Source organism: Pelodiscus sinensis, chromosome 17, assembly GCF_049634645.1.
Source record: "Pelodiscus sinensis isolate JC-2024 chromosome 17, ASM4963464v1, whole genome shotgun sequence".
NCBI lineage: Eukaryota > Metazoa > Chordata > Testudines > Trionychidae > Pelodiscus > Pelodiscus sinensis.
This window is the reverse complement of record NC_134727.1, coordinates 22,598,668-22,616,149: the sequence shown is the minus strand read 5'-3', so window position 1 is coordinate 22,616,149 and position 17,482 is coordinate 22,598,668. Positions and strand designations below refer to the sequence as shown.

Below are 17,482 nucleotides of genomic sequence, written 5' to 3'. Positions count from 1 at the left end.
CCTCCATGGAATAATTGAACAGTCAGTGCTCTCTTTCTGTTGAGCCAAACATTTTTCTACTTTCCAAACTAGGACCAGCCTTGTTTCCAGAAACTCACCCACAGCAGAATCAGAGTCTGTTTTATTTAACTTAGTACACAAACTGGTCTCTACTGGTTAGGTTGTCTTTCCTGGTTTGTCAATTAAGCTCTACTGGCTGTTGACCATGAAGCTTCTCTTAACTGGCTATTGAGATGATGTCCCTCTGTTCTCTTATTAACCTCTGTTTCTCTCCATTTTGCCCCTCACCTCTCCAGTGGTTAAATTAGATCTTAGGAAAGGAGGTGGGAACACAACAATTAGGGTGGCTCTCATCATTGGTATCGAGGTGATGAAGCAAAAGATTTTCCAAGGTGAGTGCATCATCCACATGAAGTATGAGCACTAGTTGTGTAGCTTTTCTTTCATGCATAATTTCAGATTCTCCTACCTGATGAGAGCTTACTTAAAAAGGAGAGTTTCAGGGAAAGCAAATTGCCTTAAGACACGGAGATAAGGGAGAGCTCTCCATAGGCTTGTCCACACATCTCTTATTCCTGATTTCCAAACCCTGATGCTGCACCACTTTAGTCAATGGGAGTTTGTCCATTGACTTCAACCCACCCACGCCAAGGTCTAAATGCGGGTCAGAATTTAAGCAAAGCTTTTGGACTCCTCAGAGGGGTCAGATTACACAAAGCGAGTTTGCAGAATAACAAACTTAGCTGCTGGGCATGCACTAGAGAAAAGCTACACTTGCACAACCAGTGCTCATACTTCATGTGGATGATGCACTCACCGTGGAAAATTTTTTGCTTCATGATTCAGTTATTATGTATCTGTACATTATTCACATGAGGAAAAAGTCAGCCCTGTTCACCCTTCTTGTGGTTAAACAGGCTACAGCCTGGGCCTTGGAATGACATCTAGGAAATGGGACAGTTTTGTATTTTATCTCTAGGCCAAAAGGAGGTCAGAGCCCGGCCCCTTTGCAGTTAGACTATTTCAGTCATGCAGGCATTATGCTAACGTGACATAAAACTAAATACACAGGTGTACCCAAAACCACTCAGTACACATCATACACAAAGGACTCGGATTTGGGGTACATATTGCACTTCCAGAATTTCTGCCTGATTCTCCATTGAGAGGAAAGGGTTTAGAGGGCTACAGAATGGTGACGATCCTAAGACTCTAAGGGGAAAGATGAGGAGAACCCCACAGATTCAAAGTAATCTGAGTGAAGACCTCATGCTTCTGTGCTGCTGTACTACTGGTCTGTGGCACAGATTCCTGAACAAAGCTCTGAGGGGTAAAGGAACTTCTTGTGAGGGGATCAACAGAAGGAAGCCTTATAGCTGTCCTGTTCTAGGGAAATTCTGTCCCAACCAGCACTAGGGCTTTAGGAGCCCCCCACTCCACTCCTGTTTGCCTCTGTGGTCTCTTGCCTATGTCCTACAGGGACTAGAGTGGGCATAAAGATCTTATACCTACAGTGCGTCTACACTGCACCACAACTTGAAATAAGATACACAATTTGAGCTACGCATTATTAAGATTATTTCATCATTTAGATTATTTCATCATTTGGCCCTGTCTACACAATGCCAGATTTTGGAATAAAGTGCTATTCTGAAACGTCCCTTACTCCTCGTAGAATGAGGTTTATAGGGATATCAGAATAGCGAGCCTGATATAACAGTCTTGCTGTGAAGATGTGGGATAGCTATTTTTGGGATACACCGGTATCCCAAAATAGCAATGCAGTGTTGATCTAGTCTCTGAGAGGGTTCCTCCCTTGGGATATGCAGTGAGTTCAGCTACCATGGAACCCAGCCAAGCCATGCAGCTGCCTCTGGGCTTGGGATACGGCCTGTTTTCACAGGTCTGCTGACGGAGCAGATTTGTAGTTTCTTCATCTTAGCTTGTTTGTCATGTGCCCATTGTTGCTGAATATTCATTAAGTGGAATTAGCAATTATTAGATCTCAGTTAATGTACAAAAAGTTTATTCTGTGTTTAATTAGGTATATACTTCAAATGATCTGACTGCAGTTTGGTCATGGTTCTTCTCTGTGTCAATGTGATCATCATAAATGGAAAGGCAGAAGCAACTGGTGACTGGTTCTGTTCTCTTTGTTGGTTTTCATGAGTAGTTTCAAATCTAATATCATACTGAGCCAAGAACACCCTTATAAAAATTATTATAAAACTGGCTAAGAAATTTCAGCATGTTAAGTTGGTTAATTTATTGGTCATGCTAAAGAACAGGGCTGCTTGAATTAAGCAGAATATTATTTGAGAATACTTTCATGAGTAATAAAAAATAGCAAATGATATAAAGAAGAAAGATTGGCCATTGCTAATAATCCTGTGTCATAATACAAGAACAAGGGAACAATCAATGAAGTTGAAAGAGGGAAATTTAAAACAAAACTGAATATTTTTTCATATAATACCTGATTAATGAGTAGAACTGCCTGCCAACCTTACATTCCTAGTAGCAGCAGTGTGCTCTGTTGTTTGTGATGTCATATGTTCCATTATTTGTGAGCATCAGATAGCTTCTGAATACTCTTTAAAATATTCATTCCTGAGACTCCTGATAGTGTCAGGGATTTCAGTATTAGTGACTCTCCATAGGGAAAATCATACCAAAAGTGAGTTAGTCAATGAAGTGTGGTGCCACCCTCCCAGCCCTCAGAGCTGTCCAGAGCATGCGGCATGGCGATCCAGCAATGATTTAAAGGGCCCTGGGCTTTTGCTACTGCAGCAGCCAGGAGCCCTAGGCCCCTTTGTGTCTCTGGGCCTTGAGGCAGTGGCCTCCTTTGTCCCCCACTCTTCCCTTTGGCGGGTCTGCTAACGGGAGAACAGAGCAATACCCTATGATATTGGATAGTCTACACTGAATCTAGAGAGTGTAATTTTGTGTTTGGAGGGCGTTCCTTGTGCTAGCTATGAGAGTGCATCTACACTGCACCATAGCTCAAAATAGGCTATCCAATTTGAGCTACGCAAATTGCGTAGTTTATTTTGAGTGTACAGTAGATTTACGATAATCCGGAACCTTTGGGACCTGGGTGGTGCTGGATTATCGGATATGCCGGAGTATCAGGAGGTACTTTGGCGGGGGGCTGTGACGGGTCTGCCGGGACCCGCATTGCATCCAGGGGGTGGGCAGGGAACGGTGCGGCGAGGGGTGAACCCTCCACCATGTTGCAGGAAGGCGGGGGAAGCCTCGCGCCGCTGCCAAGAGTTTCCGGGAGGGGAGCGGGCTCCCCACCCTCCAGACTGCAGTACTCATCACCAAGCAGGGGGGTGAGGGGCGGCGCCGTGGGACCAACCCAACAGCACCCCAGCTGCTCTGCTCTGCGCCGCTTCCCCAAGTCCGCCGCTGCTACTGCTGAAACTGATGAGCGGCGGACTCGAGGAAGCTGCAGAGCAGAGCAGCTGCGGTGCTGTCAGGTTGGTCCCGCAGCGCCGCATCTCACCCCTGCTCGGTGATAACTACTGCAGTCTGGGGGGTAGAGAGTCCCCTCCCCTCCCAGAAACTCTCAGCGGCGGCGTGGGGCTTCCCCCACCTTCCTACAAAACAGTGGAGGGTTCACTCCTCGCAGCGCCATTTCCCGCCCACCTCCCACCCACGGCTGGTCGCAGTACGAGTCTCGGCAGACCCGTCACAGAGTTATAATCCCCTTCCTCTCTTCTCCCCTCCCCTTTCCCAGCCGCGAGCACCCACAGGGCTCACAGCAGCTCCAATTGTCCGGCTGGCCGGAGCACTTCCGGGTTCCAGTTGGTGCCGGACTATCGGGAGTGCCGGACCATTGGATGCCGGACAATTGGAATTTTACTGTATTTAGAAATAAACTGCTATTCTGAAACATCCCTTAATCCTTGTGTAATGGAGTTTACAGGGATGTTGGGATAGTGAGCCCATTATTTTGAAAGGTATAAAGGAGCGAGAGGAAAGTACTTGGATTCAGTGCATGCTTTTCATTCCTGGCTGGTGAAGGGAGGGGGCAGACGAGTAATTCATAGAATCCAAGTACTTTCCCCTCACTCACTGATAGTCAGGGAAATGGGAAGAATATCAAGCTGTGTCCCAGTACACACTGCTGTTGCCTCCTCTGCTCTCCTGAAATGACACCCTTGCTAATATACTTCCCCTCCACCACTCTCCTGTACCCTTCTGGCATTATCCTCTCTCTTTCTCATCATTTAATGCATACCCACAAACACAGTCTGCTCTGTGTCTACTTCTGGGATGTATTTGAAGAGCACACAGGCTCATCCTTTAGGGCACATATGCACATAAGCTTCCTCCCTATTGTGGCCCTGTTGACCTTCCCGCTCACTTTTAAGAAGGCTGGAGGGAGAAATGGGATGAGGTCAAGGAAGGAAAAATTCAGGCTTGGTATCAAAAAACCTTGCTGCTGTTGAAATAGAGGAATTAATTTGTGGAATGGCTTCCTATAGGAAGCTCCATTGCTAGGGACACATTAAGCCCAAAACTCTGTAGTAGGGAAGGTGATAGGTTGGGTTCTAACTTCTGTGGATAGCTCCGGGACTTAGGAAACCTGGGTCATATTCTTGGCTTAGCCACTGGCCTGCTAGGTGACCTTGGACAAGCCAGTTTACCCCTTTGTGCCATTTGTAAAATGGGGGTACTGATGCATACCTCCTTTGCAAATTGCCTTGAGATCTATTGAGGCAATATAAGAAATAGGTAGCAGTAGCATCTCCAGAATGTGTTTCCTTTTTACAAGTTTTAATTACAAAGTTATTGTCAACTTGAAATCTAGTCAATTATATAAACAAACAAGATAAAAGTACCGTAATTACATCTCCTACTATTACTTCCAAGCTTTCTCTGCTAATTTTTATGGGTTTACACCAGCTTTTTTCTGAACTTGTGTTTCCCTTCCATAGCTGCTTTATGGAAGATACAGAACAGCGAGGAGAAATTACTGACTGTACGGAGGAATACAGTGAAAGTAACTATGTACAAAATAAACACAAGAAAAAAAACAGATAAATTTATTTTTAATTCTAATCTCTCTCACTTGTATCAAACTTAATATTTTCAGAAAGAAATGTGGTTTTTAAGTTGACCATATTGCTTTAAGAAAGCTGTTTGCTAGATTCCTTATATATTTTTCCAAGGGTGCAGCGTGCAGTCACGTACATCCCTATCAGCTAGTTTGCACCTGATGGATTTCTGCCTTTTGAACACTTGTGGTTGCTTGCTGGAATAAATCATTTTCTATTTATGCAGTACAGGAGTTCTGTACCAGTTCTCTTCTTACCAGGAAACAATAGGTAGTTGCAGCAAAGGAAAAATGTCATCAAGTTAAAAAAATGTCAACATCAATAAGGAGTTGCAAATCAATAAAGCTCATGAATGTGTTTCTCCAAAGTTCATATGGTCAGTTTATACTGAGGCATGTGTATGTAATATCTCTTCCAGAACTGGGAGAATTATACAAAAAAATCAATTTAGCCATTATTGACTTTTTCAGACTAGATAAAGAACCAGTCTTGAAGCAAGTCTGTGAATTAAATTTCACCACACAGCCTAAAAGACTCCCTCATCATTGACAGGGAACAGCAAGTACCAGGGCGGGAAAGTTTTTTTCCCCAACTGTTTCTGTTATCAATGTGAACTTTGTTCACAGCTGCTAGCATGATAGAGACTTTGAAAGACAGGTGTAGCAGGTGTTAGCAGTGCATTTTTTTAAAGATTCCATGAGCATTCTGTGAGCTTGTCCCATTTCACTCTACTGGGCTTGGCTTTCTCCTGGAAGTAAAATCTGCAGTTTCCATTCAACTGTATAGTTTAGTATGTACCCAGTAGCCATGGCCCAGTTAAGACTGCAGAGGGCCTGATATAATGTTGACAGTGCAACAGCTACAGAAGGTATTTGAGATAATGGCAACACTTCCGCTGCATTGAGTGGGCCGCATTCATCACTTCCCTGACTTGTCTTTTGTTTAGTCAGTGAGATCAGTGCAAAATAAATACCATGTAAAAGTCAAATGCTACCACTGTGATTTGCTCATCTTTCACACCCACACAAGCTTCAGGGCAATGGCAAAAGGGGCCCCTTTGGAACTGGAGCAAGACCCCATGCCCATGTTTTTCAACAATTCCCAGTGAGTTAAGAGCACTCTGGTGTGTGAAGGGGATGCAAGGCAGTTATGACTGCAGGGTGTAAATTGGTGTTAAAGCATCTTGAACACAGCCATGTGGTGTAGAGGAAAGGAGAAGTTAGCCCAAAGTCTGCAGGAGAGAAAATATTAATCACTCTACAGTTGAAATGAAACCCTAAATGGCAAGTGACTCCCAGAAGCTGTTGCAAAAAAAAGCAAACATCATTCTGGGATGCATTCACAGGAGTGTTGTGAGTTAGACAGGGGGGCTGTGTCTAGACTGGAAAGTTTTTCCGCAAAAGCACCTGCTTTTGCGGAAAAACTTGCCAGCTGTCTACACTGGCCACTTGAATTTCCGCAAGAATACTGACGATCTCATGTAAGAAATCAGTGCTTCCTGCAGAAATACTATGCTGCTCCCGTTCGGGCAAAAGTCCTTTTGCGCAAAAGCTTTTGTACAAAAGGGCCAGTGTAGACAGCTCAGATTTGTTTTGTGCAAAAAAGCCCCGATCGCGAAAATGGCGATCGGGGCTTTTTTGCGGAAAAGCGTGTTTAGATTGGCACGGACGCTTTTCCGCAAAAAGTGCTTTTGCGGAAAAGCGTCCGTGCCAATCTAGATGCTCTTTTCCACAAATGCTTTTAACGGAAAACTTTTCTGTTCAAAGCATTTGCAGAAAATCATGCCAGTCTAGACGTAGCCGAGAAGTCATTCTTCCGCTCTACTCTGCGCTGATTAGGCCTCAATTAGAGTACTGTGTCCAGTACTGGGTGTCACATTTTAGGAAAGATGTGGACAAACTGGAGAAGGTCCAGAGAAGAGCAACAAAAATAATTAAAGGTCTAGAAAACATGAACTATGAGGGAAGAGTGAAAGAATTGGGTTATTTTAGTCTAGAATAGAGAAGACTGAGAGTGGATATAACGACTTTCAAGTATCTAAAAGGTTGTTTCAAGGAGGAGGGAGATAAATTATTCTCCTTAACTTCTGAGGATGAGACATGAAGCAATGAGCTGAAACTGCAGCAAGGGAGGTTTAGGTTGGACATCAGGAAAAACTTCCTAACTGTCAGGGTGATTAAGTACTGGAATAACTTGCCTAGGGAGGTTATGGAGTCTCCATCACTGGTGATATTTAAGAGCATGTCAGACAAATGACTGTCAGGGATGGTCTAGATCAGGGGTCTCCAAACTACGGCCCGGGGGCCGGATGCGGCCCGCGAGGCCCTCTCATCCGGCCCGTGGAGACCTTTTTGGATTCAAAGGCAGAAGAAGTGAGATTGTTTCAAAACCCATTTGAAGCAGATGTGGCCAGTTGCCCAGATGAACTGCAGCTGGAAGTCATTGAGTTGCAAGCAAATGACCTCCTTAGGGACAAGTTCAAAATAGGACTGGTGGGTTTTTACCAGTTTTTGCCCAAGGAAGACTTTCCTAATGTCAAAACTTTTGCATCAAGGTACCTTTCAATCTTTGGAACAACATACCTGTGTGAACAAACATTTTCAAGAATGAAATACGTGAAGAACAATTTGAGAACAAACTTGTCCGATGATAATCTCAGGTCACTGTTGATGTTAGGGACAACAAATCTAAAGCCAGAAATGTCTGCTATTTTGGCATCCAGGAAACAATTTCACCATTCACACTAATACAGGTGTTCATGTGTAGTGTATGAATGTGTTATTAAATAATAACTGAATAAAATAATATTAAATAAATAATTAAAAACAACATCCATGTTTTGATTGTTTTTTATTTGGACCTCAAGTGTGTAGTCGGCCCCCGAACTGCTGTTTGATAGTTAATGCGGCCCTCGGGCTGAAAAGTTTGGAGACCCCTGGTCTAGATGAATGACGGTGCTTGGTCCTATGAGTACATGACCTCTTGAGGTTCCTTCAGGTTCTAGTATTCCATGATTCTAGGATAAGCCTCTATAACAGAAAGGGAGACAGTTCTACACTTAAAGACACAGAAAACAGAATGACATCTCCATCCAGTTATTTAACTACAACTTGCACAGAAAACAGCTTTGAAGCTTTGTCTGTCCTCCATAATTTTTCCAGTACAAACCACTTTCTTTTTCTTTCTGTTTCATTTGTACAGTGTAAATTGCAGAAAAGCTTCCCTGAATGAGTAAAATGTGAAATATTATGTGTGCAGCACTAAATGCCCATTTTCTGTCTTATGAGTGGAATAAAGTGCTGTGTTGCTGATATAAGGCTGCTCTACAACATGCTGAATTACATTCTCTTGACCTTAATAATGGTATCAATCTGCGCTAGTTGGAGGTGATAATTACATTTACTGGGAAGATGGATGCTTCCAAATGACATTTAAATCCATGATTGTCTCAGCAGTTTGGTCTGGGAACAGTTTTTAATCAATGCTTTCCCTCTTGCTTATGGATTATGGTTATTGGGCAGTTCTCCAGTAGAACATAAAAAAGAAATAATTCCCTGTATTCTGTAGCCAAGAGACATATTGACCTAGATAATCTTCTTTCGGTCAGATCCCTTATTTTCAGTCGGGGTCAGCAATGTGTCTGTACACCTAAGCTAATGATTGGGCTGCATGAGTGGACTTCCTTCAATTCAGTGTGCTGCGACATTATTGTAACTAAGCTGCTCTCCCTGGATAGGGTAGTTTTGCTAACTGTGCTTGCCTACGTCACAATTGCAGGGTGTGTGCGGATTGAACTGTAGCAGCGCTTTGATTGGATGAAGAGGGAGAATACGGTTCTTACAGTCAATGGTGTGTGCAATCAGCACACACCTCACTTCATGTGTCCTTGTTTTATGTGCGTGTCACTTCAGTAATACTGGTAGGAAAAAATCTACATGGACAGAAACCAGCAGCACGTGGCAACGTGGTTGTGGGTAATGGTATAGAAAATGCCCCATGAGCTACACGCAGAATCCTGATGGGCTGCATGTGGACCATGGGCTGCAGGTTGCCCACCACTTCTATCCATGGACACAAGTGTATAAAAATGTGGCGGTCCATGGTAATTTTTCAAAACATTGAATGATATAGCCCCCTCCCAATGTCCATCTCTAAGTATGGTAATTTTGTCTAGTATTAATTACGCAACATGTTGGTGCTGACCCCTGGTTTTCAGTATATGATTGTGTAACTTTTTTGTATATATATGGTGTGAGACATATTTATTTCACATATATAGTCTGCAATAACCAGAACTTTAGTGCTGCTCTTTGCTTCTTTTTTAAAAGAATAACTAGCTACATTCAATTTAATGAAAATATAAATATTATGGTGATTACACAGTAAAATAATAATGACAGCATCTTTCTGAATACAAGTGCAGGTTGTTGAAACATTATAATCTGGATTTTATGTGGACATTGAGAATATTTTGGCTTTTCCCTCGGAAGAAGTCCTATTTCCAAGGACAGTGCGTTGGGATATATTATTGTGTGCATGCACATAGATGTCAGCTCCACTAAATTAAATTCTATTCTCTGAACTCTATTGTGTGAATCTTCTGAATATAGATCTCACTGTTTGCTTACAACAAGCCCTGGCCTGGGCCTCAGAGAGTGGTTGTCCTTGCTCTTACAGCAAATAAGAGTATTCCATCGTGGTCCAGAGTGCTAGCAGTGCAATACATGCGGGGGAGAGAGAGGGTTCATGGTGGAACCACATGATGTAGCAGTGCACACTTGACTATAAGGAGACAATGATAGTGAGCAGTGACAGTGTCTGCATAAAAATGTCTCCATGATGTGTCCCTGCTTGTGCTCTGCATACAGCCAAGTTATTCAAATTAAGCGTGAGGCAGAGGAGTTCTCTGTAGGTTTTTAGTGAGCGCTGGGCTATAAACACCAGAGATTAAATCCTTGTCCTATTTGAAGTTAATGACATAGTTCCCATTGGCTTCCATAGAGGCAGAGTTTCATCCTAGCATATTTTTGGGAGGCTCACGATTGCTGGTTTGCATGCCCTGCCTTATCATTTTAGGACTGCCTGTGAGTGCTCATTTGCTCAGCCTGGTGTGGCATTGTCAGGTTGCTCATGAGACTAAGTTGTTGTGTGTGCAGTTTTGTTATTGTAGGATAGCTCATGAGTGCTACTTTTTTGGCTTTTGTATTTTATTTTACGAAAAGATAAACAGAGAGAATTAATGGATAAGCAAAAAGGATAGGTTGGATTTGGAGCCTATCAAAATTGATAACATAATATTAATGGGGCAATTTGAATGGGACAGGGAATAACATTTGTGAATTGATCAATATCTGAACAGTTTCAATATCCTAAGGAAGACAATTTCTAGGTCTATTCAGCTGTTTCAAGGATAGCTTGATTTTTTACTAAGATACCTATTCCCTGAAAAAGAATGATATCTTCATTACTTTCTCTTCAAGTGTATTTTGCTCTCTTAAGGCCTGACTCTTTATTTGTTAGATTAAAACCTTTGCAAGTTCAAGCACTAGAATGAGCTTTTGGGCCATTTGCACTTTGTGCCATGAATTGGCATCAGGAAACAGCTTAAAGACTGGATTTTTGCTGAAGCACAGCCATTTTGATATTGGCTCCATTTTGTTATGTCAGTTAATAACTTACCTTTTTTTTCAGTTGAGTAGTCTTGGGCCAAATCCTACAACATTTATTTGCATGGGTTATCTTATTGGCATTAGTGGAACCACTCATGTGAGTAAGGGCTGAAGGGAAGGGCCAAAAGTTGAAGACTAACCAATTTTACAGAGGATTTACAGTCTGTGGGAATATGCTTACGGAAGATCGGAGTGAGCATCTCAGGACTGGCCTGTTAGTAAACTGCTATGGAGTTAGCAGCAAATAAATCACCCCAGAGATTTACTCCTGGTTTTCTGAAACAATAACCATTCACTTTTAAGAAAATAACAACATGGTTCTTTACATTAATATAGTGGTTTCTTCTGAGGATCTCAAAGCACTTTTCAAACATTCATGAATTCAGTCTCATAGCAAAGCCATTTTACACATGCATACTTTGAAAAACTTAGGAACAGATTCTTGCTTGCATGAAGCACCTTTAGCCTGCTGTGGGAATCTAAAGGGGGCCTTAATATGCAGATTATTGTCCCTTTACACTGCCAGAGTGGAATAAAGGGATATTATTGTTAATAAGAATCAGGCCCAGAAAGCTGAAAATCCTGATCCAGTAAAGCACTTCTACATCTGTGTAAGATGTTGGCCATACTGACTTACCCAAGTCTATACTAACAAAGCTTAGAATAGAACCCAGAATTCTGAGATTTTTTTATCTTGCTCTAACCACTACACTAGATTCCTTTCCTCCCTATTTTCTTCTGCTAGCGCAAGTGTACTTGATGGGTGGTAGTTTATTTGGGGGGCATATGAAGAAAAACCCTGCTCTGTTCGTACAACAGCCCAGATGTCTGTACTGTTTCTAACTTTGATGTGTGCTTTGTTCCTTCTTTCAGGTGAGCCTTCAAGATGGTCTTCATCCCATTGTGACTGCTGCTGCAAAAATGGCAAAGGAGATAAGGAGGGGGAAAGTGGCACATCTTGCAATGAACTATCCACTTCCAGCTGTGACAGTCAATCAGAAGCGAGCTCCCCACAAGAGACTGTCATCTGTGGCCCAGTCTCCCGTCAACCCAACATACAGACTCTAGATCGGCCAGTCAAGAAGGGGCCAGTACAACTGCTCCAGCAGTCTGAAATCCGAAGGAAAAGTGACCTGCTCCGAACTCTAACATCTGGCTCTAGGGAATCCAACTCTAGCAAAAAAAAAGCAGTGAAAGAAAAGCTCTCTATTGAGGAAGAGCTAGAAAAATGCATCCAGGATTTCCTTAAAATCAAAATCCCAGACAGGTTTCCAGAAAGGAAACACCCCTGGCAATCAGAACTGCTACGAAAGTATCATCTATAGGAGCGGGGTGGGGCAGGGGAAGATAACCTTAGTACAATTTACAGATCAAGATCCTTAATGATAAAAATAAAAGGAATCATAACAATTTGTTAGGTCACACAAATCCATCTTGATAGTACTGACTAATTTGCCTATTTCACCTTAACATTTATAGTCACAGGGTAATGATATTTTTAAAGTCGTGGAAGCACAATGAAAAATGCTTTTGTTTGTAAGCTCTTAGTTTTACAGAAGCGGAATTCTTTATACACTAAAGGCATAACAACATCACCAACTAAAGAGACCCACATACAGATGCACCTCATGCCAGTGGAAAAAGTGCACACACGATCAGGCAGTGGACGGGGGAGGGGCGAATCCCACAAACTGCATGTCTTTTGAATTCTCCTTTTAATTAATTTAGTTGGAGAGGTCGGGGCAGATGTACACGATTTAAAGAAACAAGCTATGCCATGCCAATTGTCATGAAGGATGTGTATACATATACAATGTGTATATGTATATTCATTATGAATTTTTCTGTTTCTCTCCTTAGAAGTCTGCACTTTCTCAAAAAAAATATAGCAGTTGTTAGCACTCTGTGTGCTCCATTTCCCCTCTAGCTTTATGAGGTGTGAATAGTAGAAGGCTGTCTCTCTCCATCTGTTATTTTTTGGGGCATGAGGAGGTTGGAAGCCGAGCACTATAAAAGTGTCGGTGTCTGTTGCAATAGTGGGTAAAATATTCTGCTTGTTTTTGACAGCGATGTATGTTTTAATCTCCTTTGTTACAATACTTGTTCCCCACAGCTTCCAGATGATAAAGGGGTTATTATGGAAGGATTCCAGTTGGAAAGGGGGATCCAGAGATGGTGGGTCAAGTCACTGAGTCAGCAGGCTCAGCTGATTTATATCAGCCTGCCAGAGGCTGCTGCCAAAATGTCTTTGGACCAAACAAATGAGGAGAACAGCCTCCCATTCCCATCCGACACAGATGCAATTATAAGAAATTATAAACCTAACAAGATGCATTTTGTGCTCTGACTGGCAGGAAATTGATTGTTAAAATGGCAGGCACCACGCCACTCCAGCAAGATACATTTCAAAAGGAAATTAAAAATTGAATAGAAACCAAACCCACTCTGTCATGGAAGCTGCCTTATCAGCATCCTTTCTGTAGTCAGTAGCAAGCTTCTGGGTGGCAGGCTTCATTGAGTACCATTTGTTACCCATAATGTGTAAGAAACAGGAAAATATCAGCAAACTCAGCTCCTTGGGACTGCAGGAAGGAGAGGATGCCACATGCAGGCCCAGCAGTACAGGAACCTACTGAGCCCAACAACAGCATAGTCCTCCTTGACAGGTTTGCCTAGCTAAATGCATCATAGTTGTCATTCTGGAGTGAATTCTTTCAGCAAACCAGTAAAAACGTAGTATCTCTCTACAGCCCAGTGGGAACCAAAGGTTCCATGGATGAGATTTGAAAAGTTAAGACTCAGGTAATGAACTGGAGTCCTGGGGATAGACTGCAGCTTCTGGGATAAAAGAGTAACAATACCAGTCTGTAAAGCCATTAAGTAGAGATGCATTGCATCAGTGGGGCCATGGAGGCTTTCAACAGGCTGGAGATGGGAGCTGGTCAGCTGGGGGAGATTGGCACATGCCAATCAATGTCTCAAGACATAAAGTGAGAGACACAGAAACTAATAAAGATGATGGCTTTAAAACTGGTGCTATTGACTTGGTTAGCATCAGTAACATTTCTAAAACTTCAGTTTCACTATCTAGCATTCCCAATACACAATGCTACCAGGGAGACAAATGTGCATAGGACAGAGGTATATTGGGACTGAACATAGTTTCTTTGAGTCTGAAGCCTGGTCTCTATATATGCAGGTGCAATTGGCTCCCACCTAATTTGCTCTTACATTTTATTGGACCTGCAAAATAAACTGTGAGGGCAAATTTGCACAATCAGGTAGGCAGAGGTGTCCACCATTGAACTGCAAGTGCAACCTAGGCACAGGTTTTATTGGTGCTAATTGCATGTGCAAATGGGAAGTAACATGTCTCAAACTATTGCAAAAGGTGAGATGCTTGTGAACAGTGTGGAGCATGAACCAGTCTCCAGATCAAAACGCCCAAATCTGATATGAGATTTGGCTTTTGTAGCTTGGAGTCATCTCTAGTTAAAGTTGCAAATTTACCAAGATATTTTATATGCAAGAGGGATGCAAGTTTGAGTAATGTTTAATTATTGCCATGTGTAAAGATAGCAAAGAAGAGCTTGATCTGAGAGGTATTGAGCTAAATTGGAAAACTCTACACTGCTCAGGATCAGGCACTAAACTAATTCAGCTGTTAAAACACATGCTCACACCGAGACACAAGCACGCGTACTTTCACATACCTGTGCACACATGCACCTTCACACATCCATGTGCTTGCACACATACTTCTCTCTGCTTGTCACAGATTTGCTTTTCCTTTTTTAAAAACATTTGTCTTTCTTGTATATCATTTGTCCCTACTGACTGCTGCTGAACTGGAATCCCTCTTGATAGCACTGTGTTAAAAAGCTGGTCTGCAACTTCACTTGGGTGTGTCATTGCAAAGCAAGAACACTAGGTTGGCTCCCAAGGCATACAACTTGGTTTAAATGGTGCTTTTTCTCACTATGTCCACACCAGAGAGCAGCTCTGTTGTCTCTGACACTTTAAGGCTTGGAAACTGTGATTTTTCTCTTTTGACCATCAGTATCAGCCAGACCTGCCAAACTGGCATATGGCAAATCAGAGTGTGGAATGGGAGCCTCTTCCCTTTTGCAAGGTTTTAATATATTAGGCTTATGCAGAGTCCTCCTGCTCTATTGCTTTTACTCTCTGAAAGTCACAAGGAAGAAAGCTAACATTAATTCATGGTATTAGCAAATTAGGAAGAAAAATGAGCAGTGTTGACTTTCGCTGGCATGCATCAGAGAAATTTGTTTTGAGATTTCCAAGCACAGCATAGACAAGTTCTCAACTTCGATAGCTCAGAATGGCATACTCAGCTTCAGAGTTTCACTTTTTCTTCTTTTTATAATCCACCAAACATTGCATTACAAAATAAGGACAGAAAGAGGTGGAATGTGCCCTATTTTTTTTTCTTTCTCAGAGTTTGAATGGACTTGACTCAATTTGCACAGAACTGTACAATGATTAATATCTGCAGGAAAAATTAGACCAAATGAAATGCACCAGAATGAGTTTGATTTATGTGGCCTTCATATTTCCAGTATTAGATGAAATGGTTATTATTCTGCACCACTACTGAAATAAGAGTCTTAAACTTTAGTAATCGCTTGTCAGAAAGCTTGTATGTATACATTCTCCTTTGTTTTAATATAGAGTACTGGGATAGTGTATCTGTTCCTGGGACCAAATTCATCACACTGATTACCATGCAGTTCCACCAGAGATAACTTTGTTCCCTGGTGATTTCAGCTGTCCATTTCAGGTCGTGCTTCTTGGTATTTCAATTAGAAAGAGTGACTGCTCCACTAATGTACGATCAGTATAGACTTCCTGGGCCGGATTCTAAGGGTATGTTTATACCTGTAGCTAGGGGTGTGAGTCCCAGCTCTTGGAGACACAGTCGCCAAGCTCTTTCTAAGATAGCATGTTAAAAAAGGTACTGTCATCCCAGGAGCACAGAAGTGGAGAGAGATGGGAGAGGCTAATCAGTCGGAGTGCAAACACCATGAGCCTGTACTCAGGTGGCAAGTCTGAGCTGCTGCTCAAATTATTGTGAATCTCAAAACTATGATTTTTTTAATATGCGTGTTCAATAAGAGTAAGCTGGGAATTGCACCCCCAGCTCTAAGTATAGGCATAACCTTGTGCAGCTTTGGTAATGTAAAGTCACCCACTTTAAGAGTTTTTACGCCACTGGATTGGTGTATGAGGACTTGGTGAAAATGGGAATCTGGTCCCTTAGGCTATGTCTAGACTGAAAGCCTCTTTCAAAAGAGGCTTTTTCAAAAGATACTTTCAAAAAAGCCTCTTTCGAAAAAGAACATCTAGACTACAACCAGTACTTTTGAAAAAGCACAGTTTGCATTACATAGCACCTTTTTTTGAAAGAGCACTTTCGAAAAAAGGCGTTCTTCCTTGTAAAACAAGGTTTTCTGCGGTTGAAAAAACTGCCACGTTCTTTCGATTTACGTTCAAAAGAACATGGCAGCAGTCTAGATGCAGGGAAAGTTTTTTTTGAAAAAATCGGCCTTTTTTTGAAAAAACCCTGTAGTCTAGACACAACCCTTAGGGTACGTCTAGACTACATGCCTCTGGCAACAGAGGCATGTAGATTAGACTACCCAGCATAGGAAAATGAAGTGGCGATTTAAATAATCGCCGCTTCATTTAAATTTACATGGCTGATTTAGATTAAATTTACATGGCATGTAGATTAGACTACCCAGCATAGGAAAATGAAGTGGCGATTTAAATAATCGCCGCTTCATTTAAATTTACATGGCTGCCGCGCTGAGCCGATCAGCTGTTTGTCGACTCAGCGCGGTAGTCTGGAAGTTCCGCGGTTGACATCAAAAGCATTTGTCGACCTCCCAGGTATGCCTCCTGGGATGAGGCATACCTGGGAGGTCGATGAATGCCTTTGATGTCAACTGCAGAGCATCCAGACTACCGCGCTGAGCCGACAAACAGCTGATCGGCTCAGCGCGGCAGCCATGTAAATTTAAATGAAGCGGCGATTATTTAAATCGCCGCTTCATTTTCCTATGCCGGATAGTCTAATCTACGTGCCTCTGTCGTCAGAGGCATGTAGTCTAGACGTACCCTTAGTGAAATCTTTTTTGTCATCTGATGAAGTGGATATTAAATACTAAAGCTCATGATCCTATATATTTGTGTTAGTCTCTAAGGTGCCACAGGACCACTCGTTTTTAAAGTTACAGACTAACACGGCCACCCCTCTGAGACTTTTTATCCATAAAAGTCATAAGTATATGCTTCTGTTTGAGGTACATGTGATCTTGGGAGGGAGCTTAGACAGTTCTGAATAGGAAGTATCCCTAAATGCAGCTGTGAAGGACTCAACTCAAACTTGCCCCTCTCCCATTGCTCCCTGAAAGTATCAAAGTTTCCCCAATCCCTTCTTGTCCTCACAGCTAAGAAACAGGTGTGGAACTCACGTCTCTGGTGTGGCAGTTTAAGTGCTATACCACTATGAAGAAACAAGCGCATACCTTTCCTTTTCTTGCAGCATGTAACTTAATGCAAGATGAACCAAAATAGCAACCCTCTAAAATGAGGAAATATTAGCTTCAGAAATCATGAAAAGTGAGAAAAAAATTAGCAAGACTGGGTTCAGTGAATCAAGTCACAGAAAAATGGACAGATAGGAATGGACACCAGACTACACTTTTCCCTTGAAAGTGCTTA

At 42.2% G+C, this 17,482-nt stretch overlaps 1 protein-coding gene across 1 annotated transcript in view; it reads left to right on the top strand.

Annotated features, from left to right (window-relative positions):
- KCTD16 (potassium channel tetramerization domain containing 16) overlaps window positions 1–16,495 on the top strand; it is a 230,886-nt gene extending 214,391 nt beyond the window's left edge. Inside the window, exon 5 of the mRNA XM_006128551.4 lies at window positions 11,609–16,495. Within this exon, the coding sequence (XP_006128613.2) occupies window positions 11,609–12,060 (452 nt within the window). The 3' untranslated portion in view covers window positions 12,061–16,495. The remainder of the gene's footprint in view (window positions 1–11,608) is intronic.
- Window positions 16,496–17,482: the final 987 nt, after the last annotated feature.